Below are 18,064 nucleotides of genomic sequence, written 5' to 3'. Positions count from 1 at the left end.
TGTCACAGCTCTTTACTACTACTACTGTAGGTGGACTGTGCATGTTTGCAATTATGCTAGGCTTAATAATTAATTTTAAAACTGCAATGCAGAATGTTTTCCAGATGTACTTTATGTTTGTACACATGCATCATCTTACTTAATTCATTTATAATACAATATGACAATAGTTGGATGATAAAAACATTGGCATTTATAACCCCATTACAGCACAAAGTACACAATTACAAAAAGCGTTTTTTTTAAAAAGGGTTTGTTTTTTTTAATTCGGTGACGACTACATGTTTTCAGGAGTTACACCTCTGGTCAACAAACAGCTTGGAACTTGTACCTGAAATATTTTATTAATATTTATCAGATTAGGAATGGTAGAATAATGTTCAGGCCTAGTGAGTGTCCAACCAGTGGACTTGAGAGCAATTTGAAAAGCTTTTCAATGTGAGGATGAATACCTTTATTTTCAAAAATCAGGCTGCATATCAGACCTGTCAATATACAGTTTTGTTTTGACAGCATCCCCATACTGTTGCCAAGGATGCTGTAGAACACACACACACACACACACACACACACACACACACACACACACACACACGCGCGGTATTCCAAGCACTCAGCTGCTGCTTGCATCACCGATTCCTCAGAGCGAGCTCCCGCTCTTGGTTTCCAGAGAAACGTAATGACTTGCCAATAATGCGCAAGAGCACACGAGCGTCCTCCGTGTAATATGGTGAGCGAGAGGTCCCTGGGAGTGCCTGCCCATTGTTTGCTTTAATTTCAAATTGCTCAAATGCTCCAGTCGACACTGGGCACTGCACTAAAAGGGGGTGTGGGAGGGATGGGGAGCTGGGGAAAAAGGAAAAAAAAGTGAATTGTGTGTGGCAGGGGAAAACCTATTAGAGCTGGAGAGAACAAAGGGAGGCGAGGGAGGGGGCAGTGGTTGTGGAGGGGCCCATATAGCTACTGAAACACTGAAAATGGCAAATGATTTTTACAACTTGCACTTGATTAAGTCAAAGTCTGTGTGAATCATGTATGATGTTCCTCGGGTTGTAAGAGAAGAGCTTTCTCTGAGACAGAAAATTGCAGTGACACTATTGGTGATATATACATATTCCTACTCTGAGCTTTCATATAATTTAAGGTAATTTGTGATTAAAACTGGGCAGTCCCATATATGAGAGCTTTGTTCACACTGTCCATCAAGTTAGGATCTGAATGAGAATATGTTAATTCACTGTAACAGCATTCTAACAGCGTTTTCTTTTGCTACATAAAAGACAGTCAAGATTTAACACACTGAAGAAACACGCACCATTCATTCATTCATTTCAAAGGATTTTTGTCATAGGCTGCTGACTGTTGAGATTTACAAACATTTTGCGTGTATCTCGTGCAAGGTAGGTAGCGTTTTACTGGCACAGTGCAGCGGTAAAGTTGGCCCAGGGTGAGAGAGAACACAAATAAACATCCTCGAAAAAAAAAAAAATATTTAATTGAGGTAATTCTCCTTTAATTGATTTTGCAATTTACAAGCATTTAAGACAACTACAGTGCCTATAGAAAGTCATGATGCCCATTTGAAATAGTCACTTTTTTTGTTTTAGCCTGAAATGATACAATTTTTTTATTTTTTTAATGTATTATCCTTTCAGGCTGTAAAACAAAAAAAAACGTTACTATTTCAAAAGGGTATAATGACTTTCTATAGGCACTGTATATAGAAATGACAAAAGGGTTGAATTGGCTTTTCTGCAGCAAGCTCATATTTCCTCACATGCTTTTTTAAATGTGGGAAAAGCAGAACACCCCCCCCCACACACACACACACACACACACACACTCACAGACGTCTATGTAAGCTGCATCTGAAATAGCATTGAGTGAAGGCATTGGACACACGATTCTCTGCCATGTTATTTATTTTGTCTAATGGTAACCGCTCTTCATAGATAGCCCTCCTAGCTCCATCTCCTTATGTTTTTGTGACATTAATTAATTTGTTAGAAAGACCCAGGAGCAAGGAATGTTTTTTAGAAAAATCACACCAGTTCTCACATCTAAATTTTGTACTTAAACACTGCATCCCAAGTGTGTCTGTGTGAGTGTGTGTGCGCGTGCATTGCAGGGAAACTGCAGAATACTAAAGCAGTCCGGGAGGAATGTTTTCACAGACTTAGCTCGTAAGCTTCAACAAATGACTACTGACAGCTAAGTATAGAACTTTTATTTAAAAGCAATTGTGTTCTCAAACAAATGCCATATGCATGTTTTCAAATCATTTCATCAATGAGGAATGGGTATTTTTCATGGGTGTCATGTAGGATGTAAACTATCTTTGGCCTTGCTTAATAAACAGCCTAACCATTGTTTATGTTAAGTTCAAGAATATGTATGTTGTGTGACATATGTGATCGGTTTTTACACAATGTAACCTCGCATATAGCCCAACTATTTAAGCCTAGTTAAATTGAAACAATGAAAACAGTGTTTCACAGACAAAGCAGCGAGTTATCAGCACACACTCCCAAGTTCTCCAAGTGTGTGTGTGTGTCCAAGTCCCTGTTGCATTAATGCAAGTAGGTTTAAGTTAAGATAATTTACTTGAACAACCCCAATAAATGTATCATTACATTAAACAGAGTCTGATATTAATTTAAGCAGTAATTGTTGGCTGTATATATTTATATATATAAATATATATAGCCTGTATATTGAGTGTTTTGATCTCTGTAGCATGGACATACTTGGGCTGATTCTGCTTGTCTTTTTTTGTGGTTTATTGCTGTTTATGGTACATTTAATATATGTCACAAGAGCTGTAATGGTTGTGACAGACCATGTGCATTCCCATCTGTCCTTGTTTTTCCTCATAAGATGTGTCGGAACCTATCATTTTTTTTAATCAGCTATTCTATTAGAGGTGTTTGGTCTTTTTCCATCCACTGGATTCCCTGGATTTCCGGTGTGATGTTGCAAACGCTGAAATGACCTGAAGAGCAAAAATGAAGCCAACCCTTCGGAGCCACCCTGCTTTCTTTCTTGCTCACACCACATTCAGACCCCATCAGCATTTACCATTGGGTCTTTTCTCTGGTCGGCAAGTAGCACAAGAGAGCCCAGGAAAAAAAAATACAAACAGTCCCAACATGGCGGGGTGAAAGGTGAAGACAGCCCTCCCCCCACCACTGTCCGCACACACTTCAGGCTCGGATTGCATGTAAAATCACGTTCTCCCGGGTTGGTGGGGGGTGGAGAGGAATTCATTGTTTTGGCATGGGGCAGTGGGTTTGTGTCATAAAAAAGTCTATGCTCTTACAAGTGCCTGCCTCCTTGACCAAGTGTCTCCATAAAACTCCATGCAAAACAAATGACGTTGAGCTGCTGCATGCGGGAGCAGCAGAACAGTGGGAGAGTTAGGAAGACGAGCCTACTCCAAAAAGATGTTATGGCCAATGAGCTTATAAAAGTTTATGAAATGAACCAGTTGCATAAAACTCGTCCCAATAAACGGTGTCAGGACGAAACATATATTTTTGCAAGCCTATTAAATTCAAATCAGCTACGTACAGTTGTGTCCATATTCTGTAAACTGCCGTGTGGGGGTTCATTGGTCATGTTGCGTGTGTGTTTGTAGGCTGTGTCCTTACCGTAATCTGTCTATCCGTCTACCCCCCCCCCCCCACCCCATTAAGCCGGTCTTGCAACGTGAAGTAATGGAAAATTAAAGTAAATAAGGTAGGTAAAGCAGCAGTCAAAGGCCAAACATTCGCTCCGTGTAGGCTGCTTTAAATTCAAAAATATATCCGTTTTAATCATCTGTCTGTCACTTTTAGATGTTCTTATCATGCATCTAGGCTATAATGCCTCCCAAGAGCTTAACTCTATGCTCTAAACGTATCCTGCAGATTAAAGTGAGTTTTTTTTCGGGGTTCCCCTCCAGTGTAACTCCGGTCTTGTCACAGCACATATCAGGCTTTTACAGTAGTAGTGGTGTCCAGCACAGGGAATGAGCCTGAAGCACACCATTTCTCGTCGTCTCGGGCGTCTCCCCCCGTATCACCAGTACACTGCGGACTGTTGTAAGAAAGCTCCCCTGTGCTTGAGGTCTCTCTCTCGGTCACTCGGTCTCGTCTCCTCCCCTCCGGTCCGGACCCACATCCAGGCGGTGTGGCATCTGGTGCATCACAAATCTGCACAACAACGAGTCCTGGTCCAAATTGGAGATATTTGTATATAACTTTAACTTTATTTAGTCCGTAAAAAATATATAAATATATATATATATTACTAAAAAATATCAAACTTTAAAATTAAAGCTGATTTAATAAAAACATATAAATGTGTGTGTATATATATATATATATATATATATATATATATATATATATATAAATATATATATATTTGTAATACCATGTTACACCATTACCATGTTAAATATATTTATGATTAAAATTTTTACAAATTTGTCTAAAAATTATTTTGAACTTGCTTGAACAAACTTTTGCGGTTTGCTCTCATCATTAAGCAATTGTGTGTCTCGCAAACTAACCGTGTGTGTGTGTGAGAGAGAGAGAGGTGGCACTAGATATGTTATTAGTTCTAAAAAAAAAAACACGCTTGAAAGCCTGTAAGGTTTCACATCGACAGCACTGATCAATAGAGAGCTGCTGAAAAAAGTCACGTGAAATTGTCGCTGAATGATCCCGTTGCATGTAAACTAGTAGCATATTGCTACACAGCCCTATTTTCTAATGAAGGAGGATTCTACGTTATAAGACAGTTTTATTCTATTAAAGACGCACGTGAATGGTCAGTTTGGAATTGGGCCAATTTAGGTCAGTAGAGGAGAATTGACATTGCTTTAAAGCGTGTACATCAAAGTGAGAAAACCTTCGCTTTATGACCCGATAAAAACAAAAAGCAAGTATTTTGTCAAACAAAAACAGAGTGCCAGGTTGCCAAAAAGGGCAAGGAGACACGCAGTGCGCAAGACGTGGGATGAAATAACCCTTGACTGTCTGTTCCTCCGTGGATCTCCCAGACCAGAGCACGGTGCACCGTGGCTCTGGGATCTGAGTTTTCCCCGGGGAACCCGGACCTCAACAAGCTCCTCTCACTAAACACTTTGCATCCGTGAAGCATTCCCCAATGTATTTACGCTGTTAAAAAGAAAAAGCACGTGAAAAGCGAGTTTTGCTGCAAAAACGCCCAATGTACAGATTATTGGCTGCGACGAGAATGCAGGTCAGACGACCTTTGGATGTAGTCGAACTGGAGTTTACTGATTGTGAAGTGAATGAGCAGCCACTAAGACGTGTGTATTCACTGATAGCGGCACAGATATCTGCATAACCCATAATGTCGACAAGTAACGAGCACAATTGTGCCAATATAAATGGAAGATCCTTCACACTGGAAGCTTCTATAATTACAACTAAATACGGTTATATGTCACGATTCGCTCTGCCACTGGAACGTAAGCTCTATTTGATTAAAAAAGGAGGAAATATTTGTTTCCACAGCAAAACATAGTTCCCATATGTATGCTGACATTTCGAGTTGCAACACTATGACCCTAATCATCCAAATACGTGCGCGCATGGTGTGTGGTGACAGGTAGCCTACTGATATATGAGGCTTGTGTATATATATATATATATTTTCCATTAAGTCCCATTCACTTACTATTTCCCTTATCTTATTTAGTGCACTATCTTGTCAGTATCAGCCCGTGACCACCACGTTGGTGATTATGCTCTACAGTACAATATTGCGTGGATTTTGTGCACACGTCAAGGTCCAATCATATTCAGAGATGTTTAACAAGGAGCTATAATAACAACGCCTACGTGTATAACACGCTGTTTGATGTAACGCCGAGGAAACATCGATGCAATTCAACATGCAGTTACATGCTATGTAAATTCGCAAATAGGCTTAAAACATAGTGGAAATGAGCATGCCCAGTCTCGAGTTTGGCCCCGGTGCTGCCGGTGAGAAACGGGCCACGGGGGATTCACGTATAGCCATAACAAAGACGCAACATAACGCAGGGAGTGTTGGGAAAATACGGCTCAGGGGCGTAAACACAATAGCCAGTCCTAACAGCCTTCTAAAGACCTACCGGTAATTCAAACAATTAGCTGTAATATACTATTTGAACAGCATTGTGGGTGGTGGCATCAGCCTACGTTTCCTCTGCTTTCTCTGTAGCCAACGCGCGCGCGTTTGTGTGTGCGTGCGCGCGTATGTAGATTAGGCGTGTGCATACGACTTCCTTTGTGTGTGCATATGCATGTGCCTGTTTCGTGAAGTCAACAGTGTGCGTGTGTGCGTGTGTTTGTGGGGGGGCCACATAAGCGTTTTCGGTGTGCACATGCACGATGCACGTGCGCATATACACAGAACGTGTAGGCATACATGAAGTAGTATGCATGACACTAGTTGCTATAAATAAAATAGGCTGAATATTTTGGTGGAATCCCACAATAGCCTGTGTCCCTGCCCCCCGTCTAATAAAAGCTACTTGTTGATTTATAAATGATATTAACTTAACTGTTTATTAAGATGTAGCCATTATGTTTATAGACTATTAAATTCATTTCATAATTGTTGCCTCAAGTTGTCTCGTAAATAGATTAACGGCAGATCGTATTGGATTGTTTTAATGGCTACAGATTTAACCTACATTGTCTAGAAAATCTTGTGGGAAAAGCAACCCTGACTCTGCACTTTTAGTCTGCACCCAATCATTGTTCACGCTGTTTTACCGTGGATACGGAGGAGGCTTCAGTTTAACGTGGATGTGTCGGTTGAGCATGACTCCACTATATTCGCATAAATATATTTGTTTGACGGTAATGTAGGCCTACTTTTTAGAAAGCACAAAATCTCTAAACCTTTGCCTGCGCGAATACATAATGCATTAACAGCGCTACACCCTGCTTTACAGCACCTTTTGAAATTATTTTGACACACACACACACACACACACACACACACACACACACACACACACACACACACACACACACACACACACACACACACACACACACACACACACACACACACACAGTGTAAAGGGCGAGGGCATTTAAAAAACCATTGGAAATACCGATGAAGTAGGCTTAATTCTTTATTTAGTTTATTTAACAGGGACAATGCACGGCTCTCAGACGTACCAGAATTAGCTCCTCGCTAAATTTCATCTGTAGTCCCAATTATGGATATCAAGCCGACTCCTGCACAACATGAACAAATATTGTAGGATAGCCGAAGTAGGTCAGTCTATACTCAACCAGTGCGGGAGGAAAATCATATGGACGAAAAGCTAGAGCCAACAAAAGCAGATGAGTTGAGCCTTGGTCAGGGCAGCAGCCTCAACGAGGAAAAGCAGCTCTCCAAGTGTAAAAACAAAAAAAAGCCAGTGTCTTTGTTTAAGCAGCACTACGTTAACACACATCAAAGCATCTACAATACCCGGAGTGTGGAGTCATGTTACCAGCTATACAATCGATTGCATACCGGTCTACCACCGCATGCATTTTGATGTGAACCTAAAGGGAATAGCACAATACATTCCAGTCTGATCGTGACCCTACAATCTATTCTGGTTGTGCACGCACTACGGGATACATTTTTCCTCTTTTTTTTGGAGCTTTTGATATATGAACTTATTATAAGTGCGTTATTTACTCAAAGCAGCGCAGTCAGTGGACACAATTTTAAACTATTGTGATGGCAGGGTGTGTGAGGGGGTGGGGATGGAATATCCATTTTTATTGCATCACCTGTCAGTGGCGTCCAATGGGCGTCGACTCCGAGGGCTTTAATTGATGAAGGTGTCTCCAGACTGGCGCACCTCCCCTCTCTTGTCATTTTATTTGTGGCTCAACCAGCAGCGAGAATAGCAGCTGCATTTTAGCTCTTATTCTGTTTCTCTCCGACTTTCTCTCTCTCTCTTTCTCCCTCCCCTCCACCCTCACAACTCCCTCCCTCTCTCTCTCTCTCTCCTCTCGCTATTTTATCCCTCTGGCTGAAGCAGTGGTGTACACCTACCCCCTCGTCCTGCTACCGACCAGAGGGGAGTGGAGCCGGCAGAGGCAGGTAGCAGCAGCCCCGGCTTGGTGGACATATCCGTCGCATTCCTCCACCATGCCGGACCGCGGCAAGAGGCGACGAGTGGGTGCTGTCAGATCATTCCACCTATTAGACACCGGCAGCTCCATTTAAGTCCGCATGTCAAAGTTTACATTTTCATGACGCAGCAGCATCAGCAGCGGTGTGGATGGATTAAAGGTATGGTCAGGATGCCTTGAGCCCGCGACCCCATGTCATTTACTGGTAAATCCATAATATACTGAGAGCAACCACATGGATTAAAAAATTTGGAGCGCATACATAAAAGATGGGAGACCTGGAGTGTGGTTTTGAGGAAATGCAAGGAGTGAGATTGGGATACCTGCTCATCAAAGGCAAGCAAATGTTCGCTTTGTCTCAGGTCTTCACCGACCTGCTGAAGAACATCCCCCGGACCACGGTGCACAAGCGCATGGACCACCTGAACGTGAAGAAGCACCACTGCGACCTGGAGGAGCTGCGGAAGCTCAAGGCAATAAACTCTATAGCTTTCCACGCCGCGAAATGCACGCTGATATCGCGGGAGGACGTGGAGGCTCTGTATTTCTCCTGCAAGACGGAGCGGGTGTTGAAGTCCAACAAAAGGAAAGCGAAAGCGGCGTGTTCCCCCGGGGACGGAGACGCGTCCCCGGAACTCCTCCGTGCGGAAACCGAACTGTGGAAGGAAAAAGTTTGGTTTAGTTTGCACGGTGTCCCGGAGACTCTGACACTTCACAACAAAACCGGCAGGAGGAGGGAGCTGACTCCATGCCTCACCGACTCCAAACTACCTCAATTTTACCACAAAACCCACGGACGGGAGTACCGTTCGGTGACTAAGTCCAGTCACAGACACTTTAAAAACTATGAAACCGCTAAAATAACAGGGAACCGCGTTACTTTGAGCCAAAGGCACTCGTTTTTCCGGAGCGCGGTGAGCCGGCAGCCGGTGGTGCTTCAGTCCGCCATAGCTGCTCAGTCCAGGCTCTCGCGCTCAGCCGGCGACCTACTTCACAAAAGGAAGAGGAGGCGCGAGGGGGGCGGCGGCAGAGACGGCGCGAGGCACTCGTGGAGCAGGAGCAGACACGCGCACCACCACGTACCACCGGTGCTACTCGTACAACCCAAATCACCCGGCAGTCACGGGACCTCTTTCGGAGCTTTGCACCTCGGTCCGGATCTATATCTCGACCCCAGACCTCACCACCACCACCACCACCAGCATCACCACCACCACCACCACCATCACCACGAGCCGAATTTCCCGGAGAGTTACAGCAGCGACACCGAGTCCAGCACCTACTCGGACAGGGCGTACCCGGATTCGGACTTCGGCCCCGGCCCCTCCACCACCAGCAACTCCGGCAGCTCCGAGGACGAAGAGGAGGGCGAGGAGGAAGATGACACGCAGTCAGAAAGTTCAGAGGTCAGCTCGGACGAGGAGGAGAGCTCCTCTCAGTCCGACTCGAGTTCTGTTTCTAGCCGCGTTTCGGTTCAGAGCATCCGGTTCAGACGGGCCCGGGTCGGTTCACTCGCCAAAAGTCTCAACAGTAAAGCACCTTTGGTCCTGCAGCCCACGTTTCACTACAACAACCAGCATCAACAAGAGAAACAACACAGGGCACTGGGGTCAGGGGACAGCAGACCGGAGAAACGTCAGAAATGTGATTTTATATGCAGTGAAACCAGAAAGGACTTCGGACCCGTACAGCCACAAAAATTTAACTCCGCTGTTATGGGGGGGAGCTTTTTCTCCGAGTCCAAAAGGGACAAGGCGTTTGAGGCTGATCCAAACAGGGCTGGCCATGTGGGCGAGCTGGCCCCCTATTCACCGGGGCCTAACTGGAATAAGTGCTTTCACCCCTCACGCAGGACACCGGGGCATCCCACCAAGTTCTCCCCGGGACTGAGCGCACAGTGTGACCAGGACAAAAACGCCAAACTCCACAAATGTGCCGACAAAAGGGAGGCGAAAGCCAACAGCCTAAAACCGCCCACTCCGCTGAAAAAAATCAAGCCCGAGCCGGAGGAGCTCTGTGTGTCCGCAGCCCCCAACTCGGACAGCGGCAGGACAGCCAGGACGCCACCCTTCAACCTCCACAATGTGAAAGTTAAAGTGGAGGAAAGCTGTGATGAATATGAATACCAGAGCCAGGCCGCTCTAGTCAAATGTAAAGAAGACAAGACAGAGAGCAGCAATGGCCAGTATCCCATCAAACACGGGGAGTTTTTCAACAGCGGGATTAAAGCCACAGAGAAGAGCCCTGATGTGCACCCCAGGTCCCCCTGTGGCCGCCAGGAACACAGGGGCACCCAGGACAGCCCGTGTATGGAGGAGGGGGAGCTCAGGAACAAAAACTGCAGGGTTCCGGGTCTGGGGAATAAGAAACCCCGAGTTTCCAGGACGCAAACAAAACCAATCGTGTCCAGGGTCAACAAGGCTTCCTCTTCCTCCTCCTCATCCTCTTCGTCATCGTCGTCGTCTTCTCGCCCTGCTGTGTGCGAGGAGGTATCCACGGAGGATTTACCCAGCAGACGCAAACGCAGCACTGTAGCATCGCCCGCAAAAACGCCTTTCAGCCTGATGGCAAATTTCCCATCCCCGCCGTCGCTGGTTGTTGGCAACGACGGGGATTTGTGCCCCGCTTACTCCCTGAACTCGCTGAGGGGGCACGGGCCTCCCCCTCCGTCCCACCCCGTGTGGAGGTGGCAGCCAGGCGGCCACATTCTCCCTCCCCCACACGCTCAGAGAACTAGGAAATACTGAGTCGTTTTTTTAAAGCAAAAAAAAAAACCCCGAAAGAAACAAAAGCCACCACCGTGTAGGCCTACACCTCCAGCCTAACCATAGTCTTATCATGAGCTCGCCAAATTACAACGCAACTTTTATCAGTGTTTATTGTTATCATTATTTTGGGTTTACATTAAGCGTTGTTTTGAAGTTTGATCGAGGAAAAACACGCGAGATCCCCCTTTGGAGCCCCAGAAAACGCCCACAGGACTGTGAGACATCGCTCTTGGATGTATGCTTAAAGACTTGTTTTAAAATAAGCTATAAATCCTAAGCAATATGTAAGGTTCTCGTTATTAGGTTTGAGTGACTTATTTTCTGATTCTTTATTTTTTTCTCGCTTCTATGCTGGACCTGTTGGATTGTATGGTGCCAGGGTTTCAGTGGGTTGTGATTTGTGTGGAAAAACAACAAACAAACGCAGCATTCCTTGAGATGAGACTACTTCGACTTGGTAAATCAAGAAGGAAAAAAAAAAATCAGGGTTTCCCTTTCAGTGCCACCTGGCTGTGTTTTTTTATTTCATGACTGTCATGTGGACCAGCTTGGTCACAATGACCCATGTGTGTTAAAATGATTCAACATTGCTTTATTAATATCTATACATGCTCACAGTTAAGCCTTTATTAGATTTGACAGGAATTTATTCCTGGTGGTTGTGGGGGTGTTTTTTTTTTCTGGAGTGCTTGTGATTTGGTTTGTTTTTCTTTTTTTATTTCTGCCTAGTATTTCCTGGTGTGCAAATGTGTGACTGTGCAAACCCAAACACAACACAGGCCTTATGTACAGACAATCATGAAAATAATAAGGCTCGGACCTTCATAGCACGTATAGGTCCCCACCATAGACTCGATTCATGTCCCTCCAGGTCCACTTGGCCACAGATGTCTCCTGCACCATAGGGTCAGTCTGTGTTAACGTTCAGAGCACGGACATTTTTATTTATAAATAAATAAATAAGACCGACAAAATGGCAATGTCCCAGATAGACTGTATGGATGGGATGTGATTCCTGAGTCTCAGTGGGGGGGACACAGCACCAAAAACAGCGTGAAACACCTTCTAGCTCTGGCTACTCACAAACAATGCGACAAAGCACAAGAGGTAGATTTGAATGCGTTGCACTTTGATACTGTTGGGTCTTGTTTCAGCTTTAGGGTTTTCAGAGTTGCCTGTGAAATGATGTCTGAGAGGTGTTGATATGTTAGAAACAGCAGCTAAAGAAGAGACTGTTTCATTTGGATGGACACAAAGGCCAAACTGCATTCATTTGATTTGAGTGTTTAGGATTCACCCACGTGTGAGATTTAACCACGCCACGATGGTTGTCTGATTTTCCATAATTTAATAATCTGCTAATTTCCCTGAAGCCACTGTTCATTATTCTGTTTTTGAGTCGAAGTAAGTTGTTTTGAACCCAGTTGGAAAAATAACGCCAATAATTTCCTGTTATTAGAAACCCAAAATACAATCAGTTTTTTAAAATAGTGCTTTCTCCATTTGTCAAGTAAATCACCATCTCATCTTTAATGTAGCCTTTTGAATATGGCTGCTCAGTGAATGTAGCACCCCAGACTTGTTTCATACTCCCTAAATTCAGTAACAGTTCAGTGTACACACCTTCTTCTCCTTCTTTTTTTTATTTTTTTTAGAAAAAAACAAGAAGTAAATCAAGTTGTCGAAGCTGCACCTACAGGTATTTTAAAGTGAACGCGTAGATGCTTTATTTTTAATGGCAGTGCAGGACGCACTCTGCTAATTGGCAGGCTTTTTTTTTTTGCTGTCTGCGACAAAGAGAGGCCTAGCTTATGGCGAGCCAGATCACAACAAACCCAAAGCCCGTGAATGATGTCAGACCCTCACAAGCACAGCAAAAGGCTGCATTCTTTCAGAGGATTGTAGAAACTATTTAATGGGTGATTGTAAAAAAAAAAAGAAAGAAAGGAAAATGTACAAAAAAGTGAGTTCCTCTCTGCCTAAATCAGTGTGGATACATATGGTAGATTTGATTAAAGCGCCACTCTGCAGCCATGAAGCCCCCCCCCCCCCCCCCCCCCAAAAAAAAAAACACCTCACCTTGGGCCTTATTCCCGAGGCTGGAGATACCATTCAAACTTGAACTTATATTCTCAGCCTGTAAACTGGCTATTTTTGCAGCCGTGACACAAGCTGGTATATGAGCAGGCTAGCAGTAAAAACAACGGAGGGGGTTGCACATGGTTGAGGGGGGGGGGGGGGGTTAGTTGCTGTGTTGCAAGAGCGAAGCTTTCAACCTTTAATCCGCATGTCAAAAGCATAGGCTGCACGGCATAGGAGAGAAGAGGAATAGCCTGCGCCCAAAGCAGTGCGGGTTTTGCCCCCCTGGCGCACCAGCCTATTCTCACGCAGTACTCACAATGCACGGCCGAGGGACAGAGATGGTGGTAATGGCCTGTTGGGAGGGTCTTTCCACCGTTAAGACAAATAGCTCTCTCTCTCTGACAGTGACGCTATCAATGTAAACAATTGCATCGTGCAGCAGCTAGAGGCTGCGCACACACACACACACGCACACACACACACACACACACACTCACACACACACACACACCCACACCCCTCTCCTCCTCCTCTCCCCCTGTCCTCCTCATTCACTCATTTACTTCGTTTTTGATACAATACTTGAGGTCAGGTTTTTGACATGGAATTTGAAGTCACTGGTTGTTTATATGAAACTGAATATTTATTTTTGTGAAAATTGTCTGGGGTTTTCTTGTATACTGTTTTTTTGTCGTTGTTGTGAATATCTATATATATATATAAATATATAGAACTGCACTCGAAAATGGAAACTTGAACGGTGGATTTCTGAAGCACTTTCCCTTTCTTTTTTTTTAATTATGATTATTATCATTAAACGCGACTGAGTGTAATTATCAGACTCCCTCTTTCTTTTGAGTTGGACAATCACTTGTTGTTTTGGAGGGGAGGGTTAACAGATTTAATGATGGAGGAATTGGCCTGGGATTTGCATTTAGGAGAAAGGTTAGGAAAACAAAGAAGTGTAGTGATTTTCTAAACTTTTTTTTCAGGGCTTTCCCTTTTTCTTTAAAGCTTTTTTTTTAATTTTGGAAACACAGCTGCTTTTCATCATTGACAAGTTCCACATTTCGCCATTAAAAGTCCTCAACCTTTCAATTTACTCTGTGACACGAGTAATTTCATAAATGTTTAAAGGCGTTTCAGGAAATTAGACCTATATGTCTTCAATTAAATAAGAGATAAAGACTTTGTCAGATTTAAATATACCCCAACTAGATCTACGTGCCTATCCACATTGTGGGCAACAAGAACCAATGATGACTGATGGTAACACGCACTCAAACCTAGTGTCTTCAGTTTGGTGGAACTCTCTAAGCAGTGAGGGAATCCCTTCCCCGGTGGTAGGCCTGCGGAGCCTGCAATAATAACAAGAGGCAAACCGCAGACATTTACGCATGCAACCACTGCGCATGAGGTGGTGTGAGCCTACTCCTTTAATACACGAAGCAGGGAGGAATCCCAATAGGAAGCCATAAATAACACTCCTGGACATTTGTGCAACTCATAAAACAAACAATATTGTCGCCTGCGTGCATTTGCAGGAAGCGTGTGTGTGCAGAGATGGCCAACGTGTTGAGCAAAACCATTCTTCCCACACACACACACACACACACACACACACACACAACTATTGAGGTATATCCTGCAGCAAAACTACTCTTATATACTGGGGTATTTTTTTTAAAAATGAGACAAAGAGTATAGCCATGCCATAGTGGATACAATGCAATAAAATAAACTAATAATTCGCAACCATAGGTACCTGCATGAACCCACAGGAACAGAGCTAAACTCGCCCAAAGGCTATATTCGCAACATGTGTGCAGCGCAGGATCCCGCTACTCTTCTAAGAAGCTTCGAACACACTTGCTCTTCGCTCAATCTGCCATGTTGGACGTGATGTTTCCCTGATTAATGGGACTCTGCGGTGTATATGGTCCAGGCCAAAGCCCCGAGGTTGATAAAGGGGAGCCGGGGCTGGCAGGCTGTCTGGCCCCGGCACGGCTGCCGATGGAGCCCTGCAGGGGCCATACTGGGAGCAGAGACCGAGCCATTATACTGCTGCTGGCGTTTCAGGGTTAAATTCCAGTGCGGATTGGGAAGCAGTAGACTGTAACTTCTATAGAATAACATTAGAAAGAATACGTGGGGAAAGAACAAAAACAATGCTTAAAACAGTTGTTTTTTTAAAATAAAATAACACTAAAAAAGGTTTTCTAAAGAGCTCAGAAATGGTATTTGTGGCTGACGCGCATGTTTGGGACACGAAGTTATGGGTAACGCTAACAGACACAGGCCGCGTTAAGGTCAGCGCTTTGCATTGATCTTTGGGACAATTAAACACACGGGGACCGATAAAAGCTGTCAGGACGTTTTTATGTTTAATCTCTCAACTGTAAAGTATTAGCCCGTCACTGGCCCCTTCGCACAAGGTCACTCACGAGCTCAGAATATCTTGGCGTACAAAATATTAATAAACAAAACAAGGGGTGGGAGATTTGTGTGTGTTTTTGCATCAACAATTACTTACTTACCGTACCATTTCCCCCCTTTCACTGCCCTTTCTCTCTAGCACAAACTGTGCACTGCAGCCTCACAAACCTGCAGATTGCAAAAACACACTTTCTGATTTTAAAACCTAAAGCTGCTGCTGCAGGACTGCTGTATAATATAATTATATGATTATATAATGTGCATCGTCAAGCTCAAATTGAAAACAATGCTGAAATAAACTCCTAGCGTACATCTATCTTGAATCAAGGAACTGTTCAACTACTTAATAAGAATAAATTATTCAATTAATTCTGCACTGTTTTCTCAGCGCAAACACAGCGAGAGGCTTTTTCAGATAATGCGTGCACAGTGCGTCACACAGTCTCAACGCAATGCAAGACGCACGTAACAGCGTCATCCATGAGATTATATCCCAGTACAGTCTATACACTGTGGTTTGGGCTCCTGATAACACGCAGGCTCTTTGCAAACCGATCCTACAGCCAAACTCTACAGAGGCTATGCATTCAATAATTATGGCCGGCTTTGCGATGCGAATAAGGCAGGAGGATGGATACATTTATTGTAATTAATTGTATAAATTCAAAACAAAAGCTTATACTTAATGACTCACTTAATGACGTGAAACACGACTCTGAGTTTGAGTGACTGACCGACTAAACAGAGAGCAGAGCTTCTGTTTAAGGTGTAAAACAAACGTTCCCCCATGAGAAGCTGGTATAAATACTGTGTGTGTGTGCGTGTGCGTGCGTGTGTGTGCGTGCGCGCGTGTCTGAGTGTGTGTGTGTGTGTGTGTGTGTGTGTGTGTGTGTGTGTGTGTGTGTGTGTGTGTGTGTGTGACCCATGTGCTTTTCCCCTGTAAATGTATACAAGCTATAATAGAGCTGAGAAACGGGGTGGATTCAATTAACAATGACATATCGTCGTTTCCTCTCCCCATTCCAATGTTTCCCCCCTCCTTGGTATTAATAATTGGACCTTTTTGAAGTATGAGCTATACTTTTATGCTCAACAGTTGTGACTTTAAATAGTTCACAGATATCAAGGGTCGTCGTGTGTGATCGGAGGCTATTGACACAACTATGAGATATTTATTGTATCCTAAGATGTACTTATTTTTATTTTACAGCCCTAATTTCATACAAATCAGGGTTTAATATTGTATCAAAATACATTTAAAGTATATGGTGACTGCAATCGATCAATTTGCCTAAGGTCCGAGACCTCCATGAATTAAAACCAAGTAGTGCAAAGGTCAGGGACTCACAACCTTTTAATATTAATATAATCATACAGGCGTTACGTAGGCCCAGGATTTTCAATGGACACTATCATAACTGACATTGTATTCAGCAACGTTTCCATTGAAGTCATGTTTATGCATATGATTGCAGCCTCGGTCATGGCTTAGCGTGAGGAGGGTGGGGGAACCGCGTGGGGAAACAGCGCTGCCTCTGCTGGGTTTTTACCCGGCATCCCCCTGCACAGAGACGGGGTCAGAGGGAGGGGATGGCGGCCTGTGTGTGTGTGGAGAGAGAGAGAGAGAGATAGAGGGAGAGATGGGAACAACACTGCTGCTGCAAGTTTTCCCTTTCAAAAATTCACAATCAAACGTTAGATGGAGTAAATAAGTGCTGAATAAGTTATTGGGTAGTTTGTCACTGTAGTTTAAACAATAACAAATGTAATTGAATAGGATTAAACGGCAGCACATGCGTTTTAAATTGCTATAGAAGTTTAGGCTTTGATGCACATGCCTCTATTTGTTTGGGCTCCTGGGGATTCCACAGAATGGGTTGTATAAAAAAAAATAAGGTTGGAATATTATTATTAGTATAATTAGCATTATTTAGTCTACCAAAATCAAAATGTCCCATCACCAAATGAGCGCTGACGTGAGGGTGTTTTCCAGCATGCTTGCGTACATTCAATTCAAATACTCTCGAGTTAATAAGTGACCCCCAAAAGCGCCGAAGACACGTTTCAGAAAAAGACACAGGGAGCCCACAGAGCCGATGCCTGGTGGGGTTTTCCTGGCCAGAGGGGACTGCATGGCGGAGGGAGGGTGGGGGGCAGCACCAGTGGGGCTTCTGCTCGGTCATGGAGCTCAACTCCATTTGTAAAGGCTTTTCTGCGGGCAGGAGAGAGCCAGATGTAGCCTAATGTTGAAGGGAGCATGAGACTGGAGCAACTTTGAACATACAATTCAATCAGTTATCATCACGCCCGCTTTAATGAGGGCAGCTATGCGCCAGGAGTTAGAGGCGACCAGTGCGGTCAGGTTAGGGCTCTTGAGGGCCGTTATCCTGCCGTGGATCGACGTCTTGAAACGGGTCTTATTGGTAAAGCCTAAAAAAACGATTGGCCTCTGTTTTCTGTTGGCCTATAATAATACTGCTCATATAGGCCACAGCTCCTATCAGAGGTTTACAGTATTTATAATTTATCACAACAAGAGGATCGTTTATAGGCCAATACAAAACTATACACGTTGCTTATGTTCAGGCGCCGTTTAAGCTTCAATATTAGTGGATTTGCAGAGATGATTTA

The 18,064-nt window shown here is 44.0% G+C and overlaps 1 protein-coding gene across 1 annotated transcript; it reads left to right on the top strand.

The window, feature by feature from the left end:
- Window positions 1-8,416: 8,416 nt before the first annotated feature.
- skida1 (SKI/DACH domain containing 1) lies at window positions 8,417-10,894 on the top strand (the record flags this gene model as incomplete). The annotated part of the gene is made up of 1 exon (XM_083936363.1): window positions 8,417-10,894. One exon carries the CDS (start codon window positions 8,417-8,419, stop codon window positions 10,892-10,894), a length of 2,478 nt encoding a protein of 825 aa, XP_083792489.1.
- Window positions 10,895-18,064: the final 7,170 nt, after the last annotated feature.

Source organism: Echiichthys vipera, assembly GCF_963691815.1.
Source record: "Echiichthys vipera genome assembly, chromosome: 21".
NCBI classification, from domain to species: domain Eukaryota; kingdom Metazoa; phylum Chordata; class Actinopteri; order Perciformes; family Trachinidae; genus Echiichthys; species Echiichthys vipera.
This window is presented reverse-complemented; position numbering and strand designations above follow the sequence as displayed.